The 12,218-nt window shown below is 35.5% G+C and overlaps 1 protein-coding gene across 2 annotated transcripts; it reads right to left on the reverse strand.

Moving 5' to 3' along the window:
* Window positions 1–3,399: 3,399 nt before the first annotated feature.
* On the reverse strand, window positions 3,400–6,837 carry LOC11418459 (protein HIGH CHLOROPHYLL FLUORESCENCE PHENOTYPE 244, chloroplastic). Of its 2 annotated transcripts, XM_024780205.2 has the most exons (5): window positions 5,922–6,837; window positions 5,747–5,839; window positions 5,423–5,659; window positions 4,763–4,964; window positions 3,400–3,671 (listed from the first exon to the last, which is right to left on the reverse strand). In XM_024780205.2, the coding sequence occupies exons 1-4, from the start codon at window positions 6,594–6,596 to the stop codon at window positions 4,788–4,790; spliced, it is 1,182 nt and encodes a 393-aa protein (XP_024635973.1). In that variant the 5' UTR covers window positions 6,597–6,837; the 3' UTR covers window positions 3,400–3,671; window positions 4,763–4,787. The 2 variants fall into 2 exon arrangements, with proteins under 2 accessions (XP_024635973.1, XP_003604095.2); XM_003604047.3 differs by lacking the exon at window positions 3,400–3,671 and having other exon boundaries at window positions 4,539–4,964.
* Window positions 6,838–12,218: the final 5,381 nt, after the last annotated feature.

A 12,218-nucleotide genomic window follows, 5' to 3' on the forward strand; every position in this document is an offset into this window, starting at 1 on the left:
GCTAGTCCCTAGGGAAGACAGTTCCCCACCCAAGCATCATCTTTAATCAATGGAATCATCCCATCAGAAGGGAAGGTATGAATCGTCAACACAGAATCTGAAGCTGCTCCCATCTTAGCTAGAAAATCTGTACAATAATTTCCCTCCTGGAGAGTGCGATAAACAGAAGACTTGTTGGTAATGATTAGGTCCTTTATGTGTCTTGAATGAGAGTGGCATAGACATGAAACTTCATGGTAGGGCCGTTGATGAGACTGACAGAGTGGAGAGAGAGTCGGAGTAGCACATAAATTAAGATATTCCCATTGATGTAACCATGTGCAGACCATGATAGATGGCGTGCAGTTCAGCCAGAAGAATGTCAGAAGCGTTGGCAATGTATCCGAAGAAACCAAAGATAAATAAACCCACATTGTTCCTAAGGAGGGTTACCAAGACAACTCCGATCAACATTCAGAATATAACAAGAGTGGTTGCCGCAATTCCATTTAACCACGGTGTCAGTGGCTTGAGAATGATAATTATGCAGAAAGGATGTGCGGTTGACATCAATAGAGTTCTAAATATTGAAAGCAAGTCGATTAAGAGACCACTCCTCATTGTTGAGACACATTAAATTTCGGTAATGTCAAGCCCACCAAACACCTGTTGAGAAGGTTAAGAGATTGAGTACATGTGAGGCCATTTTTTAGCCAAACATAGGTGCTTGTTTCCGCAAAGAAAGCATCTGAATTGAAACCAAAGTGGCGCCAAATCTTGGAGGAGTGAGGACAATCACGAATACAGTGAAGAAATGACTCTTCCCGCTGGTTGCAACGGGTACACACGATTGATTGGGCAATGTTTATATGCAATAATAGAGATAGAGTAGGAGTGGCATCATAATAGGCCGGCCAAAAAAGGAATTTATATTTTTCCGGAAGGTGCAATGTCCAAATCCAAGACCAAGACTGATGAGGGACGGTGGTGGTGCTAGTGACAGGAAGAGAGAGGAGCCAATCATAGCCGCTTTTAGCAGTATAAACTCCATTTTTGTTGCGAGACCAAGCAAAAGTGTATTCCACCATTAAAATAAAAGAAATATTAGCAAGTGCTTTCATACATTTTTAAGAGTTTTAAATAGTAAGTTTTTATAGAAATTAGTGTAACTAATGTATTGAAAATTGAAAATTTAACCTTCTTAAAAAATAATTTCTAATTTTAAAATCCTAAAGAGTGTCGTCAGGACACTCGTTAGTAAGACCCTTAAAATAAATGGGTTAAATTGCACTTTTAATCCCTCAAATTTTACAATTGTTTGATTTGGCCCCTTGAGTTTTAAATACGTTATTTTTTACCCCTCAAGTTGCTCCCTTTTTTGATTGACCACCTCCACTCATATTTTGACTAATGATGTGGTTTTTTTTTCACACGCGGCATGCTCTAATTGGACCAAACTTAGGTGACTTGAATATAAATTTCAAATGTTGATTGAAAAGAGGAAAATTCTATGTTATACCTAAAAGTTTGAGTGTATCGATACACTAAATTGTTAAATTAATAATTAAATTAGTTATTTTTTTTAATAAAAAGACTCATTTTCTATCCTCGACAATTATAAAAATTAAATCTTATTAACTAAAAGCGTCGACGGAATAAAGTTTAATTTTTATGAATTTTTAACACTCATAACAAAGAATATTAAAAAGTAAAAAATTTAATATGAATCTTATGAAATGATGTTTTTTAAAATATAAACATTGACAAATAGCTTTTTATTCCATAAAATAATCGCTAATTTATCAATCTATGAACCAAAAGTACCGGTACACCATAATTTGTAAAGTGTAAAGTTCCATTGAAAAAAAATCACGTCACATGATGTCTTCCAACAATAGAAAACTTACGCCATTGACTTCTTACGAAGACATCAATTTCTCCATTTTCTTCTCAATTATTCATCAATTGTCCATCACTATTTCATCTTCTTCCTTCTAATTCTTGATATTTTATCTTAAAACCAAAATTTTCATCTTCTTATATTGGTTTAGTAATTTAGTTTAGTTAGTTTTAGCTTCTGAAATGCAGCTTCTAAAGAACAGCTTCTGATGTCTTCAGAAGCAGAGTCTAGTAATAAACCTTGGTTAGCGTGTTAACTTACAACTTCCAGTTGTATATATACTCACTCATGTATTGTAAATATACGACGATTCATTTCAATAAAATTACACAAGTCTTTTACTCATCTCTTTTCTCTCTCAAAACCATATAAACCCAGAATCTCAATTCCATCTTCTTCAATTGAACACAATTTTAAGTACCGGTTTCATTCTAATTTCATACATTGTTCCATCACTTGAAACCAAAATTTTCTAGAAAGACGACATTTAGTTTTGACATTTTGCCATGCCAGGTAGTTATGACCTTTAGAATTTGGGAGCTGCTTTACGGTGGAAATAATTTTAGAACCAATAAATATGCAGCTGTGTCTGAACGCAATGCTTAATCACTCTTCCCAAGATGTTTACAGCAGGCAATGGTATCAGAATAACTTCCAAAAGATAATTAAGTTGACTCAATTACTTGCAAATGTGGGTAGAATTAATGGAAGACTTCTTGATGTAAATAGTAATTCTACCATTTTCGATGATCAAATTGAGCATGGAACGCATACGTTCAAGTTTCTCATTCGAGTATTTATTGGGTCTCCATTTGTTCAGCATAAAATAAGACAGGTTTTGGCCTCCAACACATACAAAACAACATACATTTACCCCTTTCAGTAAAACAACTGAAAGAGAACCCATGGTGATTGATTCACTGACTGACTAAGGTGAGCAATTTTCTTAATGTTTCTGCTCAATAAAGGAAGGTTGTTCCTTTCAAAGTAGAGAATTGCTCTTCTCCTTTTTAGAATTGCTCATTCCCATAAAATAAAATAAAAACCAAACGTGAGTTGATGTATTTTCAACGTGAGTTAACTCACATAAGTGCATTTTTCGGTATGAACTCACATAGGAAAGGAATGGGCAAAAACAAATAGGAAAAGAGCAATTATTTTCAAAGTATGCCCACGTGTTATCCGGACTGGTACACTTAATGTTTATAAATTAATTTCCAAGTCACTTAAGTTTGGTCCAATTAGAGCATACCACACATAAAATAAAATCCACATCACCTCAATTTAGTCAAAACAAGAGTGGGGGGTGGTCAATCAAAAGGGGGCAAACTTGAAGGGTCAAAATAACACATTTTAAACTTGGGGTCCAAAATCGCACAATTGTAAAACTTGAGAGGTCAAAAGTGCAATTTAGCCAAATAAATATTTGCAATAACTAATCTTTCCGCAAACTGTTGACTAAGATAACATCTCATGAGATCTCATTTCTTAAAAAACAATTTTAGGCATACAACTCACAGTTTCTCACGGTAAGGTCACACCAGCACAAAGATTAAGCAAACACAGATCACACAGAAGAACAATACAGTAGGTTCATAATCCCATATTCTACTAGACTCGACTGCTCCTATATCACTAATGTAAAACCTAAATAATAATAATCAAGCACCTATAACAAAATGTATCAAATTAAATAGAAAAAAAAAAAAATTGTTAAATATAAAGCAGGTTGATCTATTGACCCCGCGAGTTAGGTGGGTTGAGCTTACAGGTTCAACTTGCTTTGCCACCCCTAATCAAAGTGAAAAATAGATTCAGAGCAAATTCATGGTATAAATTAGCAGAAAAGACGACAAACTCAGCAAAAAGGAGCAACCTTGGGAAGAAATAGACGGGAAAGACTAAATTGTAGAATAAGAAAAACAAACATACACTAAGAGAAATAGATGATGCTGAGATAGAACCACTTTGATGTGTTTGGAGATTCCTCGTAGGAGATGAGAGAGGGAAAACATCTTCATATTAAAAATAAAATCAAAAGCAAACCTTCATTCTATTGCTCCCTCTGAAATCAACACACACAAAAAGTAGGGGGGGGGATGTTTGACAAGTCATTGTTGGACCGTTGTCATATGGGCTCCTCTCATTGTGCTCAATCGCATATGTACTCTCATTATTTCACACAACCTCTACAGCACTACTCCTAAAGCCCCACAATTGTTACGATATGTGAAACATGCATAGGCCTTCCCCACCCACCACTATTAAGACAGCGTGCTTCCTATACCGCTATATCCACAATGGTCCTCCACTGCCACACACACACACAACCTCAGTCCTCTATCCTTTTTCTCCACCACACTACTCTTCTGGGTTTTTTCTCACCGATATCCAACCCATTAAAAGCCATATGATTATGTTAAAATTTCTTTGGATATCTCATTAAGATAATAAAGCAATATGTACATACAAGTTAATTTCAGTATTTTTCTTCTTTTTTTTTTTTTATGCAGAAACTGAACTATTAATATTGTACCAACTGACACAATTCATAAATGCTTAGGTCTTTTAAGCATGTGATACAGGCACACAATCTAATGATGAAAGACGATGTCACGTTTGTATAAAATGTATGAGTATAATGACTATGCACAATGTGTATAAAAATCTTCATGTGTATTTAATCACTTCTCACCATGTACATTTGGATCATTCTAGAAAATTGATAAACTTATGCATCTTAATATTATATATATTAACCAATGTTTTTGGATGAATACACCAGTAACAAAATCAAACGTAAGCCCACTTAAGAAATAAAAAAACAATATACACTGGCAAGCGTATATAAGAATAAAATATTCTAAATACCCACAACATTACCTTGTATGCAATTACAAATCATCTTTCAGAAGAAAATATCTGATTGTTTCGACTGGGCTTTGAGATCCTTCAACTTCTTCAATATGTTTGTGAAGTAGTCCTGCAAATACTTCTCTAATGTAATTATATCTTTGGTATCAACACCAAGTAGGTTGTATGTCTCCGCCATTGGAACAGAGAACACCGTGTCACTCGTAAGCACCTGCAAATATTTCCCGTATAATCAACTATAGGCATGTTTTACAGCCATTAAAATGAAAGAGAAAATATTATATGCATTAGGAATCTGTTTGGTAACTAGAGTAAGAATGATGATATAAGATATATCAAATAATAGTGTTGGTCGGACCAATAGGATGTGTTTGACATTAGTTATAAGATATATCAAACTAAGATTTTATCCTATAACTGTATTTGACGTGCATCGACATGAGTGGCTTTGGGTAAAAGCCAATGGCAATAGCTCCACAATGGAAATGTAGTTATGCAGAGACACAACTGAGACTATTAGAGCAGCTGATTTGGGTTAAAACACTCCATTCAAGCAATCTAAAAATAAATAAGGGCCAATGTAACAAAAAATCGTTGATTGATAAAGCATTAAACAGGAGGAGATGGTGGTGATAGAAGAATTAGGAAAGAAATGAAATGAATAAGTACCTCTGAAAATGCCAATCTGTCAGCAACATCATTTGTCCACTCAAAAAAGCGGGTTAACTGACGAGTGAGTCTTAAAACGGAGACGGGAACTGTAGTTACATTAGCATCTTGGCCCGCAAGCCTCTCGCACAATGTAATCACCTCTTGGGTTGTCCACGCACGAGGACCAGCAAATGTGAGAAGTTTACCGTTGATTTTTTCATTTCGTAAGGCTATAAAAGTTAAGCGAGCTATATCCTAAAAACAGAGGCAGACATATGAATGAAGTGATGGATTAAGGAAAGAACATATAGATAGATATAACTAAGTAAGTAATTAAGTAACCTGAGTATCCATGTAAGCGATTCTGGTGGGGGCGTCAGTTCCCCAAACAGATTTTTCTTCGAGGATAGGAACAGCATACTGGCCAATAAGACCCTGGATTTGAATTTGAATTATAATTAGAATAAGGGGAATTATGAATTGTTAGACTAAATGAATTGATTGTTGACTTACTTACTTGCATGAAACCACATAAACGGATGACGATGTGATTGAGTCCAGAATCACGAAGGAAGTTCTCAGTGCAATACTTGATCTCCATGAGTGGGACCTCAGGATGTTTGTCGCAGTTATGGATGGAATAGAAAACATATTTCTGAATACCCATTGCTTTAGCACATTGAATAAGAGCAACTTTACCTTCCCAATCAACTGTTTTGATAGGCTCTTCAGGACGGCCAGTGGCGCAGTCAATAACAGTATGAACTCCAACTAATGTAGCAGGAATAGTCTCAGGTTTACTAAGATCAGCATTCACAACAGTTGCTCCCCAATCACGAAGGAAGTCAGCTGGAGCAGGCCTCGGCCTTACCAGACACCGGACGTCGTATCCTTCGTCAAGTGCCCTCCGAACAATCTGCCTTCCCAAAGTCCCCGTGGCTCCAACTACAAGTATACTCGTTGGCCTAACAGGTGTCCCTGGTCCAAGATTCACCGCCCTCTCTGAATTGCTATTGCATTTCACTCCCACTCTAATAATCCTTCTTCCTCTTCTTCCACCTTTGCAAAACTCAACAAAATGAGGAGGAGAAGGAGAAGGAGAAGGAGAAAGAGCATGAAATGCCTCTCTCGTCCTCGTCACCACCCTACCAGGTGTGGCTGTTGGTAACCTCATCAGGGTCGCCATTTTCATTTTTCAGAAAGAAAGAAAGAAAGATCAACAACCTTCATTCATTCTATTCTATTCTTCTTCCAATCCAATACTCCTGATCATTATTTTGCCACGTCCACTTTTACTGCTACCTACCTCATCCCTCTTATCTTTCACCAACGGATACAGATAATCATACATTTATTTATCTATATTATATATCTCCATATCAAATTGTTTCTCAAAATATATCATTCTCTTTAATCTTTATTATATTTTGAGATTCAGATCACTCAGATAACTTTTACATATACTACTTTTTTCTTATTTACTAGTATTCCTTGTTTAATAAATGAAATCTCAGAAAAAATCAACATTTATCATTGTTTGTTCTATTTTTATCTGGATATCTTTTTCTTTTTTTTTTGACAAGCTTTTATGTGGATATCTATTTATTACTTATATGCTACCACAAAATATTTATTAATATTTTTAGGCTTAATTATATAAATGGTCACTCAACTTATTTGTTGTTTTCGATATGGTCCCTTATTTCTAAAAAATTTCATTTTGGTCCTTCAAATATGCTCCGTAAGTCATTTTAATTCATTTCAGTTAACTTCAACCCCAAATGTCTTAGGTGGACCAACCTTGTAGGTGGTCCACCGTAGACCTTATTAATTTTTTAATTTCATCTTTTTGATCTTTTTTTCAAAAAAGGAACGGCTAGATCATTTAAGTATATCGTATGTTACAATGAACCATCAACACGTAACTTTTTCTCCTTTTCTTCCTTCTAGAGCTGTCAAAACGGGCCGGCCCGTTTAGCCCGAATAAATATAGGGCTTGGGCCTAAAATATTGAGCCCGAATTTTAATAGGGTTTTTTAGCCCGGCCCTTAAAAGCCCGGTACCCGTTAGGGCTAGCCCGAATGGGCCGCGGGTAGCCCGTTAGCCCGCATAACAAAACAAAAATTCTATAAATTATATATATTTTTCAAATAATTATTTACTTAGTTGATTATCAAAGTAAAAAACAAAAGTGAAAATTCAATGAATTAACGCAAATATAAAATTATATTTATTCATTTCGTTATTTATAGTTTTAAAGATCGAATATATAAATATCTATAACCATAACATATCTAATTTATTTAAAATCATTTTTCTCGTCGTTTTAGTTTACGACGTTTGTACAAAAATGTTTACAATTTACTTTTGTGCTAGACATTATTTAAACATATTAAAAATGTTATTTATAAAAAAATTATAGTAGTGTTTTATAGTATTTTTTTAAAATAAAAAAATATATAATTTTTAATACGGGCCGACCCGTTTAGCCCGCGGCCCGTGTAGGGCCGGGCTCGGGTAGTATATTTCAAGCCCGTTTTGTCAACCGGACTTTTTGGCCCGGCCCGCTAAAGCCCGAAGTCCGCTAGGCCGCCCGTTTTGACAGCTCTACTTCCTTCCACCCTCATTTCTTCATCATTTTAATTTTTTTCTTGCGTCCCTCTTCTTCTTCTTCCTTTTTCACCACCAACTTCCAGCCACCATAACTCCTCCATGCGGCCTCCTTTGAAAACCCCACAACCACCAACAAATTCATCTCTTCTCCCTCTTCAATAACCACTAATTTATTTTTAGATTGGTGAGAGTTTGAAAAACTCCAATCACCACTTTCACTCTCAATTTTCGGCCACCATGAGACTCTTTTTGAGAAATAAAAGTGACAATATTCTTTTTCATGATGACCTCTACCAAACCTCTCAATTTATTTCATGATCTGGGTACTTTCACCGGAGACCACCGTGCCGGAAGCTGCTGCAGCCGCGCCGGAAAACTCGAGGTCGGAGCCCAGAAATAACAACAACAATAACTCGATTTTAGAGCCTAGAAATTCGAATTCAAATTCGAATTTCGAATTTGTGTTGTTGGAATTCATTATTCCCTTCATTCTGAAATTCACTTAGTGATGTTGTGTTAATAATGTTGTTTTGAAATTCAGTTTGTATTGATTGTTGTTCAGGTAAAAGAAAGGGAAACAGAAATCCAAGGCTGGCTATGTCATTTTCTTTCATTTGTAGCAAAGCTAAACAATTTTGATTCATAAAAGTTTTCATTAAAATTCTAATTTCACATAAGCATTTAGTTGGATTTTGATTTTGAGCATGTGTTTGTAGATGCATATGTATAAATATGTATGTTTCTTATTCTGCAGTTGATTTTGATTTTGATTTCACATAAATCAGCCACTAAAATTTATGTTTCTTATTCTGCAGTTGAAATTTTTTTAAGTCGAAATATTCTCCATAAAGTTACTTTCTTGTTGTGTTTGATTTGAAGAGATGTGTTTTTCGAGTTTGAAGATGAAGAAATTGGAAATGATTTTTTCACATTAATTAATGGGTTTTAAAATGGAGTTGAAAAGATTAATTTTTAGGTTGATGAATTTCTGAAAAATTTGCTGAGATTGTTTGTGGTGATGATGATTTTGTTGATGAATTTCAGAATTTCTGGTTTTGTTGTTGTTGTTATTGATGAATTTCTAGATTGAAGGATTGTTGTTGTTGATGAAGATGAAGAAGAACATGAGGGGGAAGATGAAGAAGAACAAAAAAATTTGGTGTTGGTGGTTCACCGTTACATACAATGGTCTTGCAATCTAATGGCTGAAATCATATTTAAGATATTAGACATTAAAAAACTAACGGAGTGGACCAACTAACTAACAGAGGTGTACATGAGGGACCAAAATGGAAAAGTTTAGAATTAAGGGACCATATCGAAAACAACAAATAAGTTGAGGGACCATTTATGTAATTAAGCCATATTTTTAATGAACTCAATTATAAGAAAGCAAATTACATTTTTGACCTTTAATTTTCTTAATTTCATGTAAAAAGAAAATTTGTGTCAGATTAAAAATTTATTACTAAGAATGTGACCTTGAGAATCTACAACTCTCATGTTTGTTTCAAGTTTTAACAATTTTTTTTTTAACAAACTAAAATGATATATTAATAACAATAATGGATTGCCTTGTACAAGGTGTGCAAAAGGAGAACCACCCAAGAGTATTTACACGGAGAAGGTGCTAACAAGTAAAGGCACCATTCAAAACAGACAAAAGAACATTACAAGTGTACACCCATGCAAGGGATTGGATGTTTCCACCAGTCATGATAACTGTAGTTAAAAGTTGCATGTTTTGGTCCCCATGAGCTTAGCTCATTTGGTAAAGGATAATGCACAATATGTGCATGGGCCGAGGTTCGAACCCCGGACACCCCACTCATCTTTAAGGTGAATTTCTCTAGCCACTAGGCTACTTGACCAAAAAAAAAATTGCATGTTTTGCTTTCAACCATAAAAAAGAATAGAGCTTCACCTTCTCAAGCATACAAGCAGAAGAATAAACCGCATTTTGAAAAACACAGTTGTTCCTCTCCTTCCATATCATCCAAGCAGAAGCAAACCAAATAATTCTAAGAAATAAATGAGTTACTCTAGGCAGCCCTGTCATGTTGGTGAACTGAAAATATTGATGACGAAGGTCGCTAGGCATCATCGAAGATATACCCAGCCACTGCCACACCTGATACCAAAGAGAACTGAAAATGTTGCAATCCAAAAACAAATGGTTAGTCGTTTCCTGATGGCCACAACCTGAAGCACAAACCGCGTTTTCTGGTTGAATCACACGTCTGTGCACCAAGTTGTCTGTAGTAGGCAAGCGGTTCCGAAAGAGGCGCCACGCAAACAAGGACACCTTGGAGGGGAGATGCTTGTGCCAAACATCTACAACAAGACTTCTATTCAACGGTTCGCCTGTAGTAGTGATAAATGTGTAGACACCCTTTACAGTATATCCGTGTTGGTGTAAGCCCTAGAGACCAATAGTTTATGTTAAATCTATCTTATGTATTATGACTTTTATTATTGAATAATATATGACACTCTTTATTATATTTAGATAATGTTAATAAAGTCCTTAGAATAGATAGTTCGTGTAATAATATATTAAGTATGACTTAATCATGAGATTACATTATCTTATAGAACGCTATTCTTAAATGTATCCGTAGTCAAAGCTTTAATATGAATAAAGGATAATAATAAAGCGTCGAGACTATTATGTATGTAGACTGATGACCGCATCTCATGGGTCATAGATATGAGATATTAAGTCTATACATAGATATAAATATTAGAAGTAATATTTATATTGGATTGACCCACTGTGAGAATACTACATAGTAAGTTATGAAATTGTCATAAGATATTCTCACAATGATAATAATGTATATTGCTCTTAGACCTGAAACCACTATGATCTCTAGATGTGGACTCAAGTGCTTTGTTGCCATTCTAACGTTGTCTGTAAAAGGATAACAATAACGTTGGTTGATGGGTACTTGATGAATCATGCTGAGGGGCATGAGTGTTCTAGATGGGATTTGTCCCTCCTCATAAACAGGAGATATATCTTTAGGCCTCTTGATGAAATATGACTATAAATATGCATGGTCATGCCGAACTAAGTCAATATAAGATATTGGACTTATTCGTTAAATAGTATATTTCGGAATCAAGATAAATAAACATTGATCTATACAAGGGTGACACTATCTATGCCTTGAGATCAATGAAGATATTGAGACAAAGGAGTAATTATACACATATGTGTTATCATGAAAGGTTTCGTCAGATCACTTGACATTCTTGTCACTTGGGTAGCAATGATGTGTTGCTAGATACCGCTCATTGTTTATGGTATTAGATATTAGATTTAATATCATTGCCAACGTGACTAGAACCTAAAGGGTCACACACAAAGAACAGTCAAAAGAGAGATGTATAAGTACGACTTATATAAAGGGTGCGCTTAGTAAATAATGCTAATGATTTAGCAAAATTTGCTAAACTCGTATTGGGCTTAGTGAAGTCAAAAACGAGTTTGACTTGCAAAGCACATAAGGAGTTCTATAAAAAGAAACCTAGTGCAATAGTTTGCGGTTACGTTTTTTTCTTGCAGAAACCCTAGTTCTCTGACTTCCGTCTTCTTGGCTAGCACCGAGATTTTGGAGGAGCACTGTTCGTGTGGACTCAATAGAGGCTCTGTTGCTTGCTTGGCTGTGATCGAGATTCCAGTTCGCAGATTCCACCGATCGTTTTCAGACTATTCATTCTAAAGGTAACAATCGAATCACTGGTTCAAGTTCCAATTCGTAATGATCCAAGGAAAGTAAATCGAAATTTTATTCCGCTGCTTATTCTGTTTATGTCGATTTACCTTCAATCCGCTAGAGGTATCCAGCAACCATCTCCAAGTATCGTTAACTTCATCCTGCAAAACAATGTTATGAAGTATAATTGAACACTCCTTCACACTCTCCTCCTCCCAAGCCAACAGACGGCGACGCCACACCCAAGCCTCTCCACCTTCCCCCCATCCTAACCTCCACATCTCTTCCACCTTACACTCCTTATTGACCGCCAAATCGAAAAGGCGGGAAAATCTGACTTTCAAAGGCATTTCCCCCACCCACATATCATACCAAAACAAAGTATCTCTACCGTCACCAAGAACCCGCCGAGTATTATATGATCATTTATCACGTTGTTAATTCAATTTTCTAAAAATCATCTTGTAATGTCCGTAATT

The sequence above is a fragment of the Medicago truncatula genome, chromosome 3 (genome assembly GCF_003473485.1).
Source record: "Medicago truncatula cultivar Jemalong A17 chromosome 3, MtrunA17r5.0-ANR, whole genome shotgun sequence".
Lineage (NCBI taxonomy): Eukaryota > Viridiplantae > Streptophyta > Magnoliopsida > Fabales > Fabaceae > Medicago > Medicago truncatula.

Excerpts from the sequence above, each read along its gene's own strand:
- LOC11418459 (XM_024780205.2), bottom strand. The coding sequence starts at position 6,596 with ATGAAAATGGCGACCCTGATGAGGTTACCAACAGCCACACCTGGTAGG. Across the intron at positions 5,840-5,921 it reads GTTTATGTGGTTTCATGCAA|GGTCTTATTGGCCAGTATGC; the intron begins GTAAGTAAGTCA and ends ATTCAAATCCAG. Across the intron at positions 5,660-5,746 it reads TCGCTTACATGGATACTCAG|GATATAGCTCGCTTAACTTT; the intron begins GTTACTTAATTA and ends CTCTGTTTTTAG.